A 20,667-nucleotide genomic window follows, 5' to 3' on the forward strand; every position below is an offset into this window, starting at 1 on the left:
TGTGTCATGACAACGCGTTCAGCTGTGGGGCTGTTAGAACGGTGGAAGCTTCCTTACGGACGTGCTCCAAACGCTTCCCGGTGGCCGCCGGCCGCGGTTCTCCGCCTTGCCTCCCAACCAACGTCCTTTCCCCTCCGCTGTGCATGACCCGGAGCTGTCTGCGCGGAGCTGCTGCCGCCTTCAGGCGGGAACCACCGAACGTTTCTGGACGGTTTTAGGCGTTGAAACGCAGAAATCTCCGTTTCGAGTCCTCGATTAAAAGGCTCCCAACGTCCCCGCGCTCCGGTGTTCCTTCCACGGGCGGCCGGGCACAGCGGGGCGAGGGAGGAAGGAAAGGAGCGGGGGGGCGGAGCAGCCCGGCAGCTCCCGCCCCCCGGCCGCGCTCATTGGCTGCCCCGGCGCCGTGCGGGCTCCCATTGGCCAGCGGTCCCGCAGCGCAGGAAGCCGCCGGCAGCTCCCGCCCGCCCCGGCCCCACCAGGAAGCGTTTCCTCCGCCCGGCCCCCGAAGTTTGACCGCGGGGAAGGAGCCGCCGGGCACGGTAAGGGGGGGGGGGAGGAACGGAGCGCTCGTCCCGCAGCGCTGGAGCCCGGTGCGGGAACGGGCCCGGGTACCCCCCCCCCCACCACCCCCGGGTCCCGCCGCGCTCGGTGCGGGGGCTCCGGGACGGGCGGTACCAGCGCTGCGAGGTGAGGCCGGGCCGGGGCCCTGTCCCCAGGCACTGGTGAGGCCGCGCCTCGAGTCCTGTGCTCAGCTCCTTGCCCCTCACTGCGAGAGAGACATTGAGGGGCTGGAGCGGGGCCATAGGAGGGCAATGGGGCTGGAGCAGGGCCTGGAGCACAAGGGATGGGGAAGGGCTGAGGGAGCTGGGGGGTTCAGATGGGGAAGAGAAGGCTCAGGGGGGACCTGATCGCTGCCTCCAACTGCCTGAGAGGAGGATGGAGCCAGGAGGGGCTGGGCTCTGCTCCCAAGGGATGGGACAAGAGGAACCGGCCTCAAGCTGCACCAGGGCAGGTTTAGATGGAGCTGGGGACCAATTCCTGCCCCACTGGACCAGGCTGCCCAGGGCAGTGATGGAGCAGCTGAGGCTGTCAGTGCCGTGGGGCAGCGGTGGCCTTGGCAGTCAGGACTGGATGAGCAGAAAGGGCTTTCCCAGCCTGGTTCACTCCATGGCTCTGAGCTGTTGGGTGGCAGCAGCTGCTCCCTCCCAGTGCTGCCCAGGCCTGGGCAGGGTGGGACGGGGGTCCCGGGGCTGGCGCTCAGCGCTGCTGTGTCCGTGGTGCCCAGCGCCACCCAGGGCTCGGCTCGGGGGGAGATGACGACGCTCACGCACCGCAGCCGCCGCACCGAGGGCAGGAGAGGCACTGGGGAGGAGGAGGCGGCTGCAGAGAGGGACCCGACCGAGGAGGACCCCGATGACTCCAAGGACATTCGCCTGACGCTGATGGAGGAGGTGCTGCTGCTGGGGCTGAAGGACAAGGAGGTAAAGGAGGGACTGGGGGGGATGCTCAGGGGCCTACTGGATGCAAAGCTCGACCTCCTCTGTGCAAACCGGCCCCATCCATAGCGGAAGCTGAGCCCGGGGCTTTGCTGCCATGGGGGCTGCTGGAAGCCCCCAGCTGGGATGCAGGAGCACCCAGACCACAGAGAAGGGAAGAGCCAGGCTCAGGCTGTGTTAGTGCGGGCTGGTGCCGTGGTCCCACCCGGAGCTGCTCAGGACCCCGCTCCCCCAGGTCCAGCTGGGAAGAGGTGAGGGACCTGCAGGTGCCCTGCTTCTGGAACCCGGATGAGCTCCGGGATGGAGCTGCACAGGGAGTCCCATACGAACACAGCAGCTCCGCATTGTCCCGGGCTGGGGCTGGTGCTCTTGGCTTGGTGAATGCATTCCTGGGAATGGTCATGGAGGCCCAGGGAAGCTGGGAGAGCGCAAGAGGCGTGAGCAGCCCCTGCGGTCCTGTCGGGCCGCATTCCTTCCTCTCCAGAGGGTTGGGAGGCAGCAGGGGCTGGTGCTGAGCTGGGCTCCCACCATTGGCTTTTCCCAGCTCCACTGGGGGAAAACCCCCAGGATCTCAGGGTGGGATCTCAGGACTGAAGGAGCCTGAAAGGAACCCAGGAGCTTCGGGCTTGGGTGGCTCCAGAGCCCTTGGAACCTGCTGGAGGTGCCCTCGGTCACCTCTGCTGGAACCGGTTCCCCAGGGCATGAAAGGCGCCTTTGTCCTCGCACACAAGGAAGTGAAGGGAGCAGGGGAGGATTCTGCCTCCTTGCTGCTGGCTGGGCTGCGGGAGCAGAGCCCGGTGTGTCCGGATGCACCGGGAGCAGAGCGCACCCGCTCCCAAGGCTCCCATGGAGGAGCCTGCCTGATCCCTGGGGACGGGGCTCCTGAGGCTGCAGTGTCCTGGGGGAGCTGCCCGTTGGGAACAGGCCCTGGTGGCCATTCCCAGGCTTCCTTATCCAGATGCTTCCTCCTTCCTGGTGCCAGCTCCAGGCTCTGTGGGCTGCACCCAGTGGAAGCAGGAACCGGCCATTCCCTTCCCCTCTGCTGCTGCCCCCCTATTCCAGTCCAGCTCCTCTGCTGGTTCCTTGTGGGCTCTCCAGAGCTCTGCACCTTCCTGTTGCTTTGGAGCTTGTGGCTCCCAGGACAGGCTTGGAAAACACCACCCACATCCACGCGGATGTGGAATGGGCCAGGTCCCCGCTGCTTGGGTTTTCCCATCCTTCATCCCTGACCAGGAACCTCCTCCTCCTGCTGCTGCTTGTGTGTGGGAAACGCGTGCCCCATCCCCGGCAGTGCTCAGGGCCAGGCTGGATGGGGCTTGGAGCTCCAGGTGCTGGGAATGGCTCTAATGGAGCTCCTGCTCCCATCCTGTTCCTCCCAGGGCTACACCTCCTTCTGGAACGACTGCATCTCCTCGGGCCTGCGCGGCGGCATCCTCATCGAGCTGGCGTTCCGCGGCCGCATCTGCCTCGAGCCGCTCTCCATGAGGAAGAAGAGGCTGCTGGAGAGGAAGGTGCCGAGGGGCCAGAGCCCAGCACCGTGGGGGCTGCGGGACGGGAGCAGCGGCTCCGCATCCAGCCTCAGATCCCGCTCTGCCCTTGCAGGTGCTCCTGAAGTCGGATGCGCCCACAGGGGACGTGCTGCTGGATGAGACCCTCCGGCACATCAAGGCCACGGAGGCTGCGGAGACGGTGCAGACCTGGATAGAGCTGCTCACCGGTAGGGCTGCTTGGAGCCCCCATCCCTTGGGATGCTCCCTGGCATCCGTCCCTTCCCCGGGGCTGAGAGCGGAGCAAGGGAAGGCGGAACGGGGGGGCAGAGGTGGTTTTTGCTGGGAGCTGGACCTTGCTCCCCATCGCCTCTTTTCCCATGCGGAGGCAGTGGTTCACAGCGGGGTTCCCAATGGATCTGCCCTGAGGACTCTTTCCCAGCTTGGATGCTGGGAGAAGGCAGAGCGAGGCCCGGGGAAGGAGCAGGGTTCCTGCAGCCACGGGCTGGGGTTGGGTGGCCAAGTCCTTGCCGCACCTTCTCCCGCAGGAGAGACCTGGAACCCCTTCAAGCTGCAGTACCAGCTGCGGAACGTGCGGGAGCGCGTGGCCAAGGCGCTGGTGGAGAAGGGGATCCTCACCACGGAGAAGCAGAACTTCCTGCTCTTCGACATGACCACGCACCCCGTCAGCAACGGCACCGAGAAGCAGCGCCTGGTGCGGCGCCTGCAGGAGAGCGTCCTGGAGCGCTGGGTCAAGGACCCGCTCCGCATGGAGCGCAGGACTCTGGCGCTCCTGGTGCTCGCCCACTCCTCGGACGTGCTGGAGAACGTCTTCGCCAGCCTGGCCGATGACAAGTACGACGTGGCCATGAACAGGACCAAAGACCTCCTCGAGATGGACCCGGAGGTGGAGGCTGCCAAAGGCAGGCCCACGGAGATGGTGTGGGCTGTGCTGGCCGCCTTCAACAAGTCCTAAAGAGCCCCCAGGGACCAGGCGGGGCGGCCTCGGCTCGAGGCGTTCCTGCAGCAGCGGTGGGCTCGGCTTGGGGATAACGGGGGGGGGGGGGGTGTTTGGTTCTTTCCCCCCCCCCCGTGTGGCCGGGGCCCTCGCTCCTCCCCCGGCCACTGCTGCTGCTCCATTGGCTCCTCCGCCATGGGGTGACCCCCCTAGAGGGGGTGCAGGCACAGAGCCATGGGGGGGGGGCAGCTCCAAGGGGTCCCCGCGTGCCCCCATCGCCCCCCGTTCCTCGTGCAGGGGAAGCTGTGGTTCTCTTTTCTACACCCCGTTCCCCCCCGCAGCTCCCTCGGCTCCTGTCAATGAACTCCCGGCAGCAGGAGGTGTCCTGGGTGTTCAACTGCGCCGCTCGGGGCCGGGGGGGGCCCGCTGGGTACCGGTGGCTCCAGCGCTGTCCCCATCCCTGCATCACAGCGACCGGGTCCGGTCCCCGCACCGAGGCTCCGCCCCCGTGGCGCCGCCTCGCTTCCCATTGGCCAGTGGCCGCTCCAGCTGGGGAGGCTCCGCCCCACCTCTTCCCCGCGAGCGCTGATTGGTCGGGTGTGATGTCACCGCGACCGCCTCCCTATCCCCATTCGTCAAAGCTGCTATCCGTCATGGAGCTGAGGCGTTAAGGGGGCGGCAGCGGCCATTTTGGAGCGGAGCGTGGGGCGGAGGGAGCGCGGGGAGCGGAGGCCTCTTCCCGGCCCCGCCATGGCGGCCCCGCTCGGTACCGGCGCCCGCGCCCAGGAGATGGGGCAGGAGAAACAGGTGGGGATCCCCGGGGGGCTCCCATTGGCTCACCCAGACGTCGCTCGCCGCAGCCTTGTGCGCGCATTGGTTGGTTGCTGCTGAATGCTGGCTTCTCATTGGCTGCGGTTGCGGTTGGGGGCTGGACTTCCGACAGGACTGGTGGGAGAGCGGGGTCTCGGTGGTGAGGGCGGTGCGCGGGGGCTTGTGGGATACTGGGGGTTTCTTGGGGTGGGGGGTGCGGTTATGGGGGTGAAGCTTCGTCCCCGCGGTATGTGCTGGGTCGGGGGTGCTGTGGGAAGGGGCAGCGCCGTGGGCAGCGCTATGGGGCAGCGCTGGGGCCGGTTGGATTGGGTGAGCTGAAGGCCTTTCCCAGCCCGGCTGCCTCAGCCGGGGCCTGGCGTTGCCATGGGGACGGGATGGGGCTGAGCTCCCCCGGGCCCACAGAGCCATGCGCTGAGGATGGTGACGGGGCCCCCGGTGCCTTCCCCCGCCCTCAGTGCCCGCTTCGACCCCAAGGGGGGGCTGAGGGCTCCGGGGGAGATGTGCGGAGCCTGCACTGCAGCCGCGGCCTTGTTCGGACCAAGCCCCCCCCACCGGGCCCGGTTCCCAGGGGCTGAACGCGGGGCTCCGGTGCTTTCAGTGGGGCTCAAAGGGCTCCTGGCCCCTCTCTATTTCAGGCCATGCAGCACAAGGACCCCATGGCCCTGGAGCGAGCAGAAGAGCTCAAACTCAAAGCCAAATACCCCAACCTGGCCCAGAAACCCGGGGGCTCCGACTTCCTCATGAAGAGGCTGCAGAAAGGGGTATGTGCCACCGGGGGACACACACACACAGAGCACCATGCAGGAGGCCCCATCCTGATAGATCTGATGCGGGAGTGCAGCACCCTTTGGGCTGCCTGCACTGCGTGGATCTTCCCTCGTGGGGTGGGTTGGGAGCTCCCCAATGGTTCCTTCAACCGAATGTAACCCCAGGCTCCTCTTCCAGCAAAAGTACTTCGATTCGGGTGACTACAACATGGCCAAGGCCAAGATGAAGAGCAAGCAGCTGCCGAGCGCGGCGCCGGACAAGACCCTGGTGACGGGAGACCACATCCCCACCCCGCAGGACCTCCCGCAGCGCAAGTCCTCACTCGTGACCAGCAAGCTGGCGGGGTAACCTGGAGCCCTGCCTCCCCTCCTCGCCTCCTGCCTCTGCCCCAATGGATTGAACCTCGCTGTACCCCAGGGATGGGAGCGTCCGCATCCGTGTGGGTGCTGGAGCATCCCGGCAAACACAGCCCAAACCCCGGAAGATGCAAGAGGTGCCCGCAGGACCCGGGGGCAGGTTTGGGTCAGCAGAGCCTGCAGCAAAGCCACTCGGTCCCTGCCTTCGTTTTCCTGCTCTTTGGAAGCCTGCAGAGCCTCTGGAGCTGCCTCCTCACTGGGAGAAGCAGGAAGGGGCTTGGAGTCGTTGCCGTTGCTTGGCACGGGGTAGGAGGGGGAGCTGAGCTCTGTGAACTGGGCAGAACGGGCTGGAGCTTGGGGATGAAGGAACAAGCAGACGTGCAGAGACCTCCATGGCTGCGATGCTGGGCTGAGCTCCCAGTGCTGGGACTGGGGCTGGAGAGGTCCTGGAGCCTTGGAGCTGCTCTGGGTAGAGCCTCGATGCGGCTGTGGCTGCGGGCAGGGGATGCTGTGGGGCTGAGCAGCAGGGCTTGAGGCAGCTCCTGTCCCCATGGGCTGCTGGAGGTGCTGAGCTGGATCCCACCAGCAGCGAGGTGATGGGGACACCAGAGAGGGGGCGCTTGCAAAGCAACCAGCGAGGTGGCTGCAGGGAACGACCACCCTGGATGGGGAGGATGCTCCGGAGCCACAGAGCCTGGAGACAGGGAGGGAGGAGCAGCATCGGGTGCCCCACGCTTGGGTTCCTTTCGTTTTCCTCCCTTTTCTTGCCCTTCTTTGCCTTTTCTTTGCTCAAGGCCTGGCCAAAAGCAGCCAAACCCCAAGCAGGCAGCGAGGCGGGTGCGGTGCTGCAGCCTGTGCGGTGCTCGCTGCACATCCTGCCTGCTCCTCATGCAGCACCCAGAGGCTCAGCACCTCCTGCCCTGTGCAGCGCAGGGGCTCAGCGCTCCCGTGCCTGCTTTGGGAGGGAGGCATTCCAGAGGGAATGGAGTGGAGTTCCGCTCCCTGTTCCGGTCATGGAGTGGGGAAAGGAGCACTGGGGGTGCCCCCCCCTGCTCACCACAGGGCTGAGCTTTGGCCTCCAGGCCCTGGGCACACCCCCGGTGACGTGGCGCTGCCCGCAGGCTCATAGATCCATGTACCTAAAATACATCTAATTTTGTACCGGCGCAGAGCTTTGCTTTCCCTTTGCTGGGACAGGGAGCTCTAACGATGGGGGACAAGGGGATGTTGCAGCTTGGGGCAGGGGGGCGGCTCTGGCCACGTCTTTCCCTGCTTTGCTGGGAATCCATGGGAAAGGGAAGCGATTGTTCGCTGCAGGATGAGAACCAGTGAAAGCGATTCCATACAAGGGAAATAGCGATGGAATGGGGTCATTTCCACCCTGCCCGGGCCCCACATTCCCGTCCTCTGCTCCTTGTCCAAGCTGCTTTGCCATGGGGCCATCGCCATTGGGGTGCCCCCCGGTGTCCCCCTCCCTTTGTCCTGGCACTGTCAGCCTTGACGTCACCGGGGGGGGGGGGGTGTTCTCCCTGCTCCCCGTGCCCCCCCCGCCCGGTTCAGGGACGTTCTGTTCCATCCCATCCCATCCCCTGCTCTCTGTGCTCTCCAGGCTGGCACCGCTCCCAGCGCCAGGAATGCGCTTCCCGACCCGGCCGCATTCCATGGGGAGGCTCCCGCAGGGGCAGGGTTTGCCTTTGCTCAGCACCAGGATGTGACCCGCGGCCACCTCTGCTCACGTCTCGCTGCGGTGCCCTTTGCACAGGGCTGGGACCCAGAGGCCCCAGCACGTGGCCACGGTGTGGCCGAGCCCGGGGCACAGGGAAACCCTCCCGGGTCCAGCCCCGGTTCCAGTGGCTCTGGATGGGCACTGAAAGGACTGGGATGAACCAGGGTGGAAAAGAGCTTTAACATCATCGAACCCAGCCGTTAACCCCTGCCCGGGGCAGCCTGGTCCAGTGGGGCAGGAATTGGTCCCCAGCTCCATCTAAACCTGCCCTGGGGCAGCTTGAGGCCGTTTCCTCCTGTCCCATCCCTTGGGAGCAGAACCCCCCCCCGGCTCCATGCTCCCATCGGGTCGGGAGCAATCAGGTCCCCCCTGAGCCTTCACTTCCCATCTAACCTGGATCGGGGCACACAGCATGGGGTGGGCTCTGCCCCGTAGGCACCCATAAGCACTTATTGCACACTTAGGCACCCATTGCATCCACAGACACCCATAAGCACCCATTGCACCCACAGGCACCCATTGCAGCCATTGCACCCATGAGCACCCATTATACCCATAGGCACCCATTGCATCCATAGAGACACCCGTAGCACCCATTGCATCCATAGACACCCATGGGCACCCATAGCATCCATTGCATACATAGACACCCATAGTACCCATTGCATCCATAGGCACCCATAGACACCCATTGCCCCCGTACCCTCAGCCCCGCCGCGCCGCTCCTGCCCTCCCTCCCTCCCCGCGCAGCGCCCCCCGTCGGCCGGAAGCGGAACCGGAAGCGGAACCGGCGCTGCCGGTGCCCCGGTGCCGGCCCCGCCCCTCCGCGCCGCGTCACCGCCGCCATATAGCGAGGAGCGGGCGGCGGCGCGGGCGTTGTGCGGGGCCGCCATGTTCGCGCTGCAGCGGAACGCGGTCATCGGCCTGCACCTCTACTGCGGGGGCAGCCCGGTCCCGCCGCCGCCCGCCGCGGGGGCCTGGCCCGCGGCCTGCTCCGAGGCGCTGCTGGGCTGCGGCCCGGGCCCGGTCCCGGTCCCGCTGCGGAGCCCCGAGGAGGAGTTGGACGGCTTCGAACCGGAGCCCGAGCGCGGCCCCGCCGAGACCCCGCTGCCCGGCGGCGCCCCGGACCGCCTGCGCCAGGCCTCGCTGGAGCTCATCGGCCGCTACCTGCGGGAGGCGGCGGGCGAGGCCCAGCCCGGCCCTAAGAAGCTGTTCCCGGGGCTGCGGGTCGGGCCCGGGCGGCCTCGCGGCGCCGATGCGGGGCTGGAGAAGGCGCTGGAGACGCTGCGGAGGCTCGGGGACAGCGTCCTGCGGAAGCACGAGCTCGCGTTCCAGGGTGCGTGCGGGGCGAACGCGGGGAAGAGGCCGGGGATGGAGCAGGGCCGCGGTGCGCGGGGTCCGGAGCCGCTGGGAAAGCGGGTTAGGGTCAGGGGTTAGGGTTCGGGTTAGGATTGAAGTTAGGGTCAGGGGTTAGGGTTCGGGTTAGGATTAGGGTCCCCAACCCGATGGGAGGATGGAGCCAGGAGGGGCTGGGCTCTGCTCCCAAGGGATGGGACGGGAGGAAACGGCCTCAAGCTGCCCCAGGGCAGGTTTAGATGGAGCTGGGGACCAATTCCTGCCCCATTGGACCCGGCTGCCCCGGGCAGGGCTGCGGGCATCGGCCCTGGAGGTGATCACACCCCCCTCAGTGCTGTGGGGCAGCGCTGGGTAAAGGTTGGGTTGGTGATGTCAAAGGTTGGGGTTGGTGACGTTAAAGGTTGAGTTTGGTGACATTAAGGGTTGAATTTGGTGAGGTTAAAGGGTTTGGTGACGTTAAAGGTTGAGTTTGGTGGCGTTAAAGGTTGGATTTGGTGAGGTTAAAGGGTTTGGTGATGTCAAAGGCTGAGTTTGGTGACATTAAGGATTGAATTTGGTGAGGTTAAAGGTTGGGTTTGGTGACGTTAAAGGTTGAATTTGGTGAGGTCAAAGGGTTTGGTGAGGTCAAAGGTTGGATTTGGTGACGTTAAAGGTTGGGTTTGGTGAGGTCAGAGGCTGGGTTTGATGCTGCTGGGTTTGATGCTGCTGGGTTTGATGCTGCTGGGTTTGATGCTGCTGGGTTTGATGCTGCTGGGTTTGATGCTGTTGGGTTTGGTGCTGCTGGGTTTGATGCTGTTAAAGCTCTTTCCAGCCCGCTTGGTTCCAGGACTGAGCCCCGGGGGATGTGCTCCGGTTGTGGCTCTTTTCCCGTTGCCAGCTCACTTGTGAGGAGCCCTGCAGCAGCCCAGTCCCTTCAGTGACATTGACCCAAGCTGGGGCTCGAGTCCCGTCCCTTCTGCAGCGTCCTGGGGCCAGCCTGGCAGTGGGAACGGAGCCGGTCTGGTTTGGCTTCGGGTGCCTCGGAAAGGAGCTGGTCTGGGGCCAAGGTCCCAGCAGTGGGGGGTGCTTTCAACCCCTCCTTGTTCCAGGAACGCTTCCAGCCCCGCTCTGAACGCGGAAGGGTTTCGGTTTCGCCCTCTTGTCCCGGTGCAGGGGCTGTGGTTCCGTAACCGCAGCCAGAGCCAAGGAATGGGGAATGCTCGGGGCAGGGCTGGTGCTGGTGGGAGCCTGGTGCAGGGTGCAGGAAGGACCTGGGTTCAGGGTTAGGGTTAGGGGGCGTTGCAGGTCCGTGCGCTCCCAGTTCCTAGACCCACAGCAGTAACTGGGGCCATCTCCTGGCTCTGTGCTCACTGCTCTGCCGGGGCTTTGGGGGGGCCAGGGGCTGGTTTCTGTCTCCCCCAGGCTCCCTCGCTGCTCCCAGCGCTGCACATGGGGGTCTCAGTGCCTCCTTCCTGCCCCTAAAGCAGCGCCTCTTGCAGGGATGCTTCGGAAGCTGGAAATCCAGAAGGAGGAGGACCTGGAGGCGGTGCGGGACGTGGGCGCGCGCCTCTTCGGGGACGGGCTCACCAACTGGGGCCGTGTGGTGACGCTCATCTCCTTCGGGGCCTTCGTGGCCCAGCACCTGAAGAGCATCCAGCAGGAGAAGAGCATCGGCTCCCTGGCAACCATCATCACGGACGCGCTGCTCGCCTCCAGTCGCGAGTGGCTGCTGAGCCAGGGAGGTTGGGTGAGTCCTGCCTGGGACTGGGACCTCTGCATCCGATGCTGGTGCCTCAGAGCCTTGAGCAATGCATGGGGAGGGCGGCGTTCCCAAAGCTGAGTCAGTCCCGGCTCTGCTGAGCTGGTTCCGGACCGGTCCCCTCTATGGGATCACATTGGGATGTGCTGTGAGGGCTGGACCCAGAGCGGTGCCTTCCTGCTGCACTGGGGGCACTGGCAGGGACCTGAGCTCCCCTTTTCCCCCTCTTTAGGAGGGCTTCGTGGAGTTCTTTCACGTGGAGGACCTGGAAGGCAGCGTCAGGAACGTGCTGATGGCGTTCGCAGGCATGGCCGGACTGGGAGCCAGCTTGGCCTACATGATCCGGTGAGGACCGGCCGCGGGGAGGCCTGGCTCTGTGGTGGGGTCGGTGAGCTCAGCACCGCCTCCTGGGAGGACTTCCAAAGCTGGACTTGAGAGCATCCCCGAGCGATGGGGTCAGGTCTGGGGGTACCGCTGCGGATTCACTGCTCGGGGGGAGCGGAGGAGCTGGCGGCCGCTGCTTGCCGAGAGGATGCTGCTGACCCGGAGCTGGAGCGGCCGCTTCGCTCCCATCCCAGAGGGACCCATCCTGCCTCGCAGCGGGGCCGAGAGCACCAGCAGCCGGACTGAGCTGGGAGCAGATGGGAGCAATGGGTTCGGGGCTGTGGCGTCCTGGAGGTTGCATCTGCTGCTGGAGCAGAGGCCTGGCCATGGCCCGAGGTGTGCATGGAGCAGCAGGAGGGTGAGCGGGAGCAGTGGAGCCCTGCATGGCCCTTCCCTTGCAGGCAGAGGAGGAGCGAGGTGGGGCTGGGCTGTAACCACCCCAAGGGGAGGCTGTGCAGGGCCTGGGGCCGGGCCCTGAACTTCATTGCCTTGAGGGAAGCAGCGAAGCCTTCTCCTGCCTTGACTCCCAGGGGTGCACTGGGGACCCCACGGCCCCACAGCTCGCTGCCAACGTGGAAGCTCCCCTTTGTTTCACCCCTTGGGTTGTTCTTGCCCTCACAATATGGGGGGGGGGGGAGCTGCTGGGGTCGGTATCGCCCACTGCCCCACTCCTCCCTTCCCCTGGACCCTCTAAAGCCATGAGTTAAAGCTGATGTTTGAATGTAGACGTTGGTGGAGCGGGCTCAAAGGTGTCAGCAGCTCGGGCAAGGCTCTGGGGCCACGCTGCCCCATTGGGGATGCTCTCTAGGAGCGAGCATCCCTGCCCCAGTGGGGAGCTGGAAGGTGGTGCTGAGCCCGGGCCTGCTTGTTTGCTGAGCAAGCACTTAGTTTTGTCAATAAACACCCTTGGTTCTCAACCCTCTCCCACCCAGCTCCGTTTCCTGCTTCAGATGCGGTGTGCTCAGCGCCGCCGTGGGGCTCTTCCTGCCCGTGGGGCACCCCACGGCCCCCTGGTTGCTGCAGGCAGCGGCTCCGGCTTGAGATGCTCTCCCCTTCCCCATAGGCTGTGGGTGGGGGAAGTCCATGGTGGGGATGCTGAGCCCTGCAGCACCTCTCGAGGCACCCATTGCTGCACTGTGGGTGCTGCAGCACCGCTCGAGGCACCCATTGCTGCGCTGTGGGTGCTGCAGCACCTCTCGAGGCACCCATTGCTGCACTGTGGGTGCTGCAGCACCTCTTGAGGCACCCATTGCTGCACTGTGGGTGCTGCAGCACCTCCTGATGCACCCATTGCTGCGCTGTGGGTGCTGCAGCATCCATGGAGCTCCTCAGTGCTGGCTCCTTCCAGACCCTTCTGGAGCCGCCGCAGCACCGGGGCTGGTGCCGGTAACCGGGAGCTTCCTCTTCTGCTTCCCAGAAGTGGCCCCGGTTTCTCGGAATGGGCGGGGGGGGGGGGGGCACGGAGCGGGGGTGGGGCCCTGATGGGGGGGGATGGGGGGGGAAGCAGGATGCAAATGGAGGAAATCCCCCAGCGGGGTGAAACTGGCCCAGTTCCGGCCTGGTTGGGCTGGGGGCTTGGTAAGGGGTTAGCGTGGTTGGTAATGGTGTTAATAGATAATAAGGGGTGTTAATAGATAATAAGGGGTGCTAATAGCTAATAATAGGTGTTAATAGCTAATAGTAGACTTTAATCCCTTGTATCAGGGCTGCTTTTGACCCTTTCCAGGGTGCTTCCCCCTAGTTCTATGGGTGCTGCTCCCCCCCAGATCTATGGGTGCTGTCCCCCTGCTCCCCCCTAGATCTATGGGTGCTGCACCCCTGTTCCCCTCCTTGATCTATGGGTGCTGCTCCTCTGTGGGTGCTGCCCCCCTGTTTCCCCCCTTGATCTATGGGTGCTGCCCCCTTGCTCCTCCCTAGATCTATGGGTGCTTCCTCCTGTTCCTCCCCTAGGTCTATGGGTGCTGCCCCCCTATGGGTGCTGCCCCCCTCCCAGAGCTTTGGGGGAGCAGGGATGGGGCCCTGCCCCCCCTCCCCCCCCGCTTTGGGGTGCTGGGGGGGGGTTGGGCTGCACCTTGGGGTTCCCCCCCCAGCTCTGCCCAGCAACAAGGGCCCTGAATAGCAGCGAGTGGGGAAGTCACGTGACCCCCTTCCAGGAACCCGGGCGTCCGGTCCTGTCCCCCCCCGCCCCCCCCAGCCGTGGGGTGACCCCAGGGGGTATCCACCCCTCCCCCCCCTTGCCTGGGTGCCCCCAGTGCCCCGGTGGGGGTTATGGGGGGTTGGGTGCATGGGGACAGCCCTGGGGGGGGAGTGGGGGGGAGCCCATGGGGGGGGGGCGCTTGTGGTTGGGTTCCGGGAGCTGAAAGGGCTTTTCCATGATGGAATATGGGGGATTTGGGGACATGGATGTGCGGGGGGGTGGGGGGGGCGTTCAGTGGGGCTGCCGTGGGTCTATGGGGTTCAGTGGGGCTGCCTTGGGGCTGTGGGGTTCAATGGGCTGTGGGGTTCAGTGGGGCTGGGGAGTGCTGTGGGGTGCTATGGGGCTGCCATGGGGCTGTGGGGTTCAATGGGGCTGCCGTGGGTGCTGCCGTGGGGCGGGGGCACGCTCCTGGCGCAGGCAGGATCCCGCGGTGACTCAGGCAGGAATGTGCTGGCAGGACACAAGGTTCCAGCCCTGCCCCAGATCCCGCTGCGCCTGCCCCATGGCCGTGGGGGTGTCCCCGAGCTGCGCGTTGCGAGGCGTGGCCTGTCCCCACCAGTGTCCCTATGGGTCAGCCCCATAGGCTGCCGTGGGCCCTCCTCTGGGCCGCGTGTGACTCATGCCCGAGGCGCTTCCACTTGGCGCAGGCGAACACGCCCGAAGCAGCGCAAGGAGCAAGGGGCAGGGTCCGGGCAGTGCCAGCATGGGGCCGGGAAACCCCATTATCCCTATGGGGGTGATGCCGAGGGAGAGCTCCAAGGGGACGTGTCCCGGAAGAATGAAACCTCCCGGTCTTACAGGCGGTTGGTGGGGTTGATGGAGAGGATTTGTTCTCTCTATGGAATCTATTCCATCGCGCTGTCATCATCAGTGTGAATCACAGGGGTTCTGTGTGATAACACAGACCAGCAGATGGATGTGATGTGATGTGATTGATGTGATGTGATGTGATGTGATGTGATGTGATGTGATGTGATGTGATGCGATGCGATGCGATGCGATGTGATGTGATGTGATGTGATGTGATGCGATGCCATCCGTAAGGAGCAGCCTGGGTGCTCCTCCCCTTCGGGCTGAGCCGAGCGCTCCCGGCTCCATCCGGATGCGCGGGGGCCGTGGGAGCCTCTCCCGAGGAGCGCTCGGGGCTCCCGGCCGCGGGCAGCGGAGCGCAGCGGCGCCGCCTGCTGGTGAGAGCGCGGCTCTGCGGGGCCGGGGCAGCCGCGGCTGCGCCTTGGTCCCGGTCCGTGCCCTGCCCCGCCCCGGGGATATCGCGATTTGCCTGGGATAATGGGAGGCTCCTGGGATATCGCGAATTGCCTAGGAAATAATGAGAGGCTATCGCGATTTGCCTGGGAAATAATGGGAGGCCCCTGGGATATCGCGATTTGCCTGGGAAATAATGGGAGGCCCCTGGGATATCGCGATTTGCCTGGGAAATAAACCCAAATCCCGGCATTCCACTGCCTTTGAGCACTGAATGGGGGGGGGGGGTGGACACCTCTCCCCTGCGCTGGTTCATGGCCCCGGGGCGGGCACAGGAGCCAGCGGCGGCCCCTTTAAGGGCGCGGTGGCCATGCGATCACGTGAGCGGCTGCGCTCGCAACATGGCGGCGGCCGTGGGGCTGCTGCTGCTGCTGCTACCGCTACCGGTCGTGGCCGGCGGCGGCGGGAGGAGGGTGAGAGGGACCGGGACGGGGACCGGGATTGGGACCGGAATCGGCACCGGGTCCGGGACCGGGATCGGGACCGGGACCTGGACCGGGATTGGGACCGGGATCGGGACCGGGACCGGGACCGGGATTGGGACCGGAATCGGGACCGGGTCCGGGACCGGGATCGGGACCGGGACCTGGACCGGGATTGGGACCGGGATCGGGATCGGCACCGGGATCGGGACAGGGACCGGGATCAGGACCGGGATTAGGACCGGGATCGGGACCGGGACCGGGATCAGGATCGGGACCGGGATCGGGACAGGGATCAGGGTCGGGATCGGGACAGGGACCGGGATCGGGATCGGCACCGGGATCGGGATCGGCTCCGGGACCGAGATCGGGACAGGGACCGGGATCGAGACCGGGATTAGGACCGGGATCGGGATTGGGACCGTGATCGGGACTGGGATCGGGACCGGGACAGCAGCGGGCACGGAGCCCGTGTGAGAGCCGCCGCTGCCCGCAGGTGTCCCTGCAGTACAACCCGGGCTGGAACGGCTCCTCGGTGAACGTGCTCCACGTGCGGGCCGTGGGCGCCGCGGACACCCTGCACTATGTGTGGAGCAGCATCGGCGGCCCCGCCGTGCTCCTGCTGGCGACCCGGGGCAGCAGCAGCGCCCTGGGCATCGACTGGAGCCGGCTCCTCTCGCCTGACCCCGCCGGCGCCGTCTGGATCGAGCCCCCCGGCAGCGTCACCCACGCGGCCGCCGTTGTCTTCACCAAGGTAGGGCCGCGCAGGGCAGGAGGGGGGCAGAGCTGGAGCCGCTTCCCCAGCGAGTCCTGGCCAAGGGGCTCCTGCTCCCAGCCCCGTGCGCTGGAGCACAGGAGGAGGCGCTGGGCTCTGCTCCCAAGGGATGGGACTGAGGAACCGGCCTCAAGCTGCACCAGGGCAGGTTTAGATGGAGCTGGGGACCAATTCCTGCCCCATTGGACCAGGCTGCCCAGGGCAGTGGTGGAGCAGCTGAGGCGCTCAGTGCCATGGGGCAGCGGTGGCCTTGGCATTTGGGGCTGGATGAGCTGAGAGGGCTTTTCCATGGCTGATTCCCTGAATCCTCAGCACCAGGGAGCAGCTCCCATCCCCTCTCCTCTTCCTTCTCCCCGAGGTGTTCGAGTACAGCGAGGCCGGAGCCCAGGAGGAGCTTTTCTACCCCACCTACGACCTCTCCAACTTCACCTGGGCCAGCATCAATCACACCCTGAACCACACGGCGCTGACGGCCGAGTTCTCCGGGGTCCCGGCTGCTGATCCCAGTGGCAGCTTCTCCAACGGCAGCCTGGCCTTCCGGGTACATCCTTGGGAACGGCACCGGGATGCGCTCGGGCCCTATCCTGCAGCGGGGACGTCCCCGCACCGAGCCCAGCTCCGTGTCCCTGCAGGTCACAGCCTACGAGGCCGGCGGCCGCGACGAGGCCCTGCCCAGCCTCCTGCACACAGCGAACAGCTCCAAGGTGGAGTTCGTCCTGGCCGGGGTGGCCCCGCGGGGCAACGGCTCCCGCTTCGCGCTCCAGGTGGCGGCGGTGGAGGAGCCGGGGCTGGCACCGGCGCTGCGGGCGCTGCGCTCCATTGATGATGAGTACACCCCGACCGTGTTCGAGGTGAGCCCGGATTGGGGCCCCCAGTGCTGGGAGCCCGGTGCTGGGAGCCCGGTGTTGGGAGCCCGGTTCTGGGAGCCCGGTGCTGGGAGCCCGGTGCTGGGAGCCCGGTTCTGGGAGCCCAGTGCTGGGAGCCCGGTTCTGGGAGCCCGGTTCTGGGTGCCCGGTGCCGGAAGCCTGAAGTGCTGGGAGCCCGGTGCTGGGAGCCCGGTGCTGGGAGCCCGGTGCTGGGAGCTCGGTGCTGGGAGCCCGGTGCTGGGAGCCCGGTGCTGGGAGCTCGGTGCTGGGAGCCCGGTGCTGGGAGCCCGGTGCTGGGAGCCCGGTGCTGGGAGCCCGGTGCTGGGAGCCCGGAGCTGGGAGCCTGGTGCTGGGAGCCCGATGATGCAAGCCCGGTGCTGGGAGCCCGGTGCCGGGAGCTCAGTGCTGGACCCTGGTGCCGGGAGCCCACCCTCTGCTCACTGCTCACCCCCTGCTCCAGGTGCTCTCCCTGGCAGCCCAGGCCCAGAACGAGAGCTCAGCGCGGAGCTTCCTGCAGTGGAAAGCGACCGCCTACGGCTCCCGGTGGCCCCGGCGCGAGGACCGGATCCGCTGCCGCTCCCAGGGGCTGCGAGCGGCCGACTGGAGCCTGCTCACATCCAGCCTCGTCCGGGCCTACTTCGGGGACGGGGCCGGCAGCAGCCACGGCGTCAGCGCCGTCAACATCTCCTTCGGCGGAGAGGAGGGGGAGGTTTACGAGGAGAAGCGGTTCCTGAGCTGGTGAGGGGCGAACTCTGCCCCCTTTGGAGGGGGCTGCCCCATCCCTGCCTGTGCTCGCTTCAAGCCCCGGTGCTGCTGCAGGGGTTGGGGTCTCAGAGTGGGATTTGTCTCCTCCCCGCTGCAGGTCGGCGCTGCTGGGCTTCGGGCCGCCCCCCCAGGACACCTTCTCCCCCCTCGTCATCTCCATCATGGCCGTGGCGCTGGGCACCCCGGTGCTGCTGCTGCTGCTGGGCGGCTGCGTCCTCCTGTGCGCCCGCAGGCGGCGCTACTCCGAGTACGAGCCCATCAACTGAGCCCCAGGCCCACCCTTGGCTGCTGCAGGGGCTCCTCTGCCCTCCCCTTGGTGCCCTCCCTTCATCCCACAGCGAGGCTCGCAGGGGACCCCGGTGCCCGTTGCGGTTCCCAGCATCCTGGCTCCCTCTGCCCCGTTCCTCCTCCTGCCCCAGTCCCCATCCCATTGCTCCCCCTCTGCTCCACCCAGCCAAGGGAAGGGACCGGGGGGAGCGGATTCCCAAGGGATGAACCCAGTGCTGCCAGGTTTGCAGCCCATGGAGCTCTGCTGGCCCTCGGGAGGGCTCAAGCAGTGGCTTCAGCTCCGTTGGGTCCTGCTCTGGCTCGGCTGCAGCCTGGGCTCGGAGCCGGGATCCGGGTGCAGGAGGCCATGGACAAGGTGCTCTGTGGCTGCTCAGTGGGGGCAGAGGGCCCCTGAGGGATGCGCTGGGGCTTGGGCTCCGGCATGGGCTTGGCTTTGACCAAATAAAGTGGATTTTGGGTGTCTCCTGTCCCTCCAGCCCCTTGCAAAGCCCCCCCATGGCTTTCCCTTAGGCCCTTGAGGCACTGGGAGCTGAGCATCCCCATCCCTGCAGCCCAAGCGCGCATCATCCCAGGACCCCAGCATCCTGGACACAATCCTGGCATCCCAGCATCTCGGGTACACATTGTTAATGCATCCCAGCATCCTGGACACAATCCTGGCATCCCAGCATCTCGGGTACACATTGTTCCTGCATCCCAGCACCCGAGGCTCATGTCATCCCTGCATCCCAGGATCCCAGGCACCTCTCACCCCTGCATCCCACACTCTATCCCTCCGTCCCTGACTGCACATCACCCCCGTACCCTGGAACCCTCATCCATCCATCACCCCTGCATCCCAGGATCACAGGCACCTCTCACCCCTGCATCCCACACTCCATCCCTCCATCCCTGGCCACACATCACCCCCATACCCTGGAACCCTCAGCCATCCATCAGCCCTGCACCCCAGGATCTGTGTCTCACCCCTATTAACCCATATCCCAGGCTCCTGCCCATACATCCCATGTAAACCCCGGGATCCCCGGCCACGCTGGGACCCCCATCCTGCACAGTGCATTATCCAGCCTCAAGTGCTGTCAAGGCGCCGTTAATCGCTTCTCCTCATTACAGTAATAGCTCTAATCACTCGCAATGATCCCCGCATCCCAGCGCGGCTCATTCCCACCCATCCCAGGGCTCCATTAGGATCGAACCCACCTGCAGCTGCGGATCCGCTGTGGCCACTCCAAAAGGGCTCTTCCCGGGGGGTGGAAGTGACCCCCCCATAGGCTCCTGCTCTTTAAGGTGTCCCCAGGGCAGGGGGAGCGCTGCAGCTGCGCCCCAGCGCCGCGATGCTGGACCGGGACCCCCCAAGTGCACTTAGGGGGCAGGCAGCGGCGGTGTGGGGCCGGGCAGCGCTCGCGCTGCATCCTCAATGCCCCCAAACCACACAGGGGGGATGCCCTTAAAGGATGCTCGGAGCAGACCCAGCCTCAGTGGGGACCCCCCGCCCCCCCGCACCCCAATGGGGCAGAACGGAGCCGGGTCCCCCTCCCTCCGTTACCCCCGGTCGCGGGGCGGGCGGGAGCGGAGCCGTTAATTACCTCATTGCGAGTCCATTACAGCTCCCCCCGGAGCCCGACACCGAGAACCGGCGGCGGGGGGGGGATCAATGAGCGCTGGAGCCCTCGGGGAGCGGGGCTGGAGGGAGCTTAACCCTTGCCTGCCCCCCCCAAAGCGGGGCCGTTCCGGGGCCCTGCTCTGCGGCGGGGCTGGAGAAGCTCAAAGGTTTTAATCTGGTTCCTTCCTCAAATGAGATCAGAGGGAACGAGGCCGTAAATCAGCAGCGAGCAGCGCAGGAGGGACCCCAAGGAGCCGGGGGGGGGGCTCTGTGCTCGCATCCTGCTCCCCACAGCGCAAGGGAGAGGGCTTGGAGCTGGGTCCAGCCCCACTGAAGGGAGCACAGGGAATGGGGCTCCTCCATCCAGCCCCGGCCCCGCGGGGTCCTGAGCCCCTGGGCTCCCGCTCGCCCCTGCCTCAGTTTCCCCTCCGCCCTCCCCTTTCCTCCTGCTTATCTCGGGTCGTGGTGGGTAACAAAGGAGCTGCCAGGCCCGGCCTAATGAGCCAGATGGAATCAATTCAGCTCCATTACGGTCAGATCCAGGTCTCGACCATTACCAAGGCGGCCGGAGAGCCCGAGGGGGGATGATGGAGTGGATGCTACAGGGCATGTGATAACCCCCTGGCTCCGATGAGGGCTGTGGGGAAGGGGGGGCTTCATCCTTTGGCTTTGTGCCCTGGAGTCCTATCCACCCCCCCGGACCCATCGGCAACAGGACCCAGGAACCCGGCTGAGGTATGGCAAGAGCATCGTGGAGGGATGCTGAGTCCCATGGCTCCCTCTCTGCGTCTGTGGGCAGGGACATCATCCCTGCATCCCGGACACACATCATCCCTGCATCCTGGGCACACATCATCCCTGCATCCCGGACACACATTGTCCCTGCATCCCAGACTCACATCATCCCTGCATCCCAGACTCACATGATCCCTGCATCCCAGACTCACATCATCCCTGCATCCCGGACACACATGACCCCTGCATCCCGGACACATATTGTCCCTGCATCCCGAACACACATCATCCCTGCATCCCACACTCACATCATCCCTGCATCCTGGGCACACATGATCCCTGCATCCCAGACACACATCATCCCTGCATCCTGGGCACACATGATCCCTGCATCCTGGGCACACATTGTCCCAGCATCTCAGACTCACATCTTCCCTGCATCCTGGGCATACATGATCCCTGCATCCCGGGCACACATCATCCCTGGATCCCGGGCACACATCCCTGCATCCTGGGCACACATGATCCCTGCATCCCGGGCACACATGATCCCTGCATCCCGGGCACCTCCTCTCCCAGCACCACAGCCTCCCTGCTCCGAAACCTCCCTCTTTTTCCCCCAAAGCTGCTCCAATCCCACCCGGATCCAGCGG

At 65.9% G+C, this 20,667-nt stretch overlaps 4 protein-coding genes across 4 annotated transcripts in view; all 4 read left to right on the forward strand.

Annotated features, from left to right (window-relative positions):
* Positions 1-499: 499 nt before the first annotated feature.
* GOLPH3L (golgi phosphoprotein 3 like) lies at positions 500-3,987 on the forward strand. Its single transcript, XM_061375220.1, has 5 exons — positions 500-539; positions 1,296-1,481; positions 2,876-3,007; positions 3,099-3,213; positions 3,532-3,987. Exons 2-5 carry the CDS (start codon positions 1,314-1,316, stop codon positions 3,957-3,959), a joined length of 843 nt encoding a protein of 280 aa, XP_061231204.1. The 5' UTR covers positions 500-539; positions 1,296-1,313; the 3' UTR covers positions 3,960-3,987.
* Positions 3,988-4,641: 654 nt separating this feature from the next.
* Positions 4,642-5,957, forward strand: ENSA (endosulfine alpha). Its single transcript, XM_061375222.1, has 3 exons — positions 4,642-4,748; positions 5,408-5,533; positions 5,718-5,957. Exons 1-3 carry the CDS (start codon positions 4,692-4,694, stop codon positions 5,886-5,888), a joined length of 354 nt encoding a protein of 117 aa, XP_061231206.1. The 5' UTR covers positions 4,642-4,691; the 3' UTR covers positions 5,889-5,957.
* A 2,500-nt stretch (positions 5,958-8,457) lies between these two features.
* Positions 8,458-20,667, forward strand: part of MCL1 (MCL1 apoptosis regulator, BCL2 family member) — a 41,265-nt gene continuing 29,055 nt past the window's right edge. Inside the window, exons 1-3 of the mRNA XM_061375210.1 lie at positions 8,458-8,958; positions 10,457-10,704; positions 10,949-11,066. Coding sequence (XP_061231194.1) covers positions 8,514-8,958; positions 10,457-10,704; positions 10,949-11,065 — 810 coding nt within the window. The 5' untranslated portion in view covers positions 8,458-8,513 and the 3' untranslated portion in view covers position 11,066. The remainder of the gene's footprint in view (positions 8,959-10,456; positions 10,705-10,948; positions 11,067-20,667) is intronic.
* On the forward strand, positions 14,873-17,674 carry GLMP (glycosylated lysosomal membrane protein). The gene is made up of 6 exons (XM_061375204.1): positions 14,873-14,973; positions 15,479-15,736; positions 16,116-16,298; positions 16,390-16,608; positions 17,084-17,361; positions 17,486-17,674. The coding sequence occupies exons 1-6, from the start codon at positions 14,902-14,904 to the stop codon at positions 17,652-17,654; spliced, it is 1,179 nt and encodes a 392-aa protein (XP_061231188.1). The 5' UTR covers positions 14,873-14,901; the 3' UTR covers positions 17,655-17,674.

Source organism: Neopsephotus bourkii, unplaced genomic scaffold (assembly GCF_033783945.1).
Source record: "Neopsephotus bourkii isolate Nb327-2 ecotype Australia unplaced genomic scaffold, CSIRO-AGI_Nbou_v1 NB_1660, whole genome shotgun sequence".
In the NCBI taxonomy this organism is placed as follows: Eukaryota; Metazoa; Chordata; class Aves; order Psittaciformes; family Psittacidae; genus Neopsephotus; species Neopsephotus bourkii.

Excerpts from the sequence above, each read along its gene's own strand:
- GLMP (XM_061375204.1), top strand. The coding sequence starts at position 14,902 with ATGGCGGCGGCCGTGGGGCTGCTGCTGCTGCTGCTACCGCTACCGGTC. Across the intron at positions 15,737-16,115 it reads CCGCCGTTGTCTTCACCAAG|GTGTTCGAGTACAGCGAGGC; the intron begins GTAGGGCCGCGC and ends CTTCTCCCCGAG. Across the intron at positions 16,299-16,389 it reads ACGGCAGCCTGGCCTTCCGG|GTCACAGCCTACGAGGCCGG; the intron begins GTACATCCTTGG and ends GTGTCCCTGCAG.
- GOLPH3L (XM_061375220.1), top strand. The coding sequence starts at position 1,314 with ATGACGACGCTCACGCACCGCAGCCGCCGCACCGAGGGCAGGAGAGGC. Across the intron at positions 1,482-2,875 it reads TGGGGCTGAAGGACAAGGAG|GGCTACACCTCCTTCTGGAA; the intron begins GTAAAGGAGGGA and ends TGTTCCTCCCAG. Across the intron at positions 3,008-3,098 it reads AGAGGCTGCTGGAGAGGAAG|GTGCTCCTGAAGTCGGATGC; the intron begins GTGCCGAGGGGC and ends CTGCCCTTGCAG.
- ENSA (XM_061375222.1), top strand. The coding sequence starts at position 4,692 with ATGGCGGCCCCGCTCGGTACCGGCGCCCGCGCCCAGGAGATGGGGCAG. Across the intron at positions 4,749-5,407 it reads AGATGGGGCAGGAGAAACAG|GCCATGCAGCACAAGGACCC; the intron begins GTGGGGATCCCC and ends TCTCTATTTCAG. Across the intron at positions 5,534-5,717 it reads TGAAGAGGCTGCAGAAAGGG|CAAAAGTACTTCGATTCGGG; the intron begins GTATGTGCCACC and ends CTCCTCTTCCAG.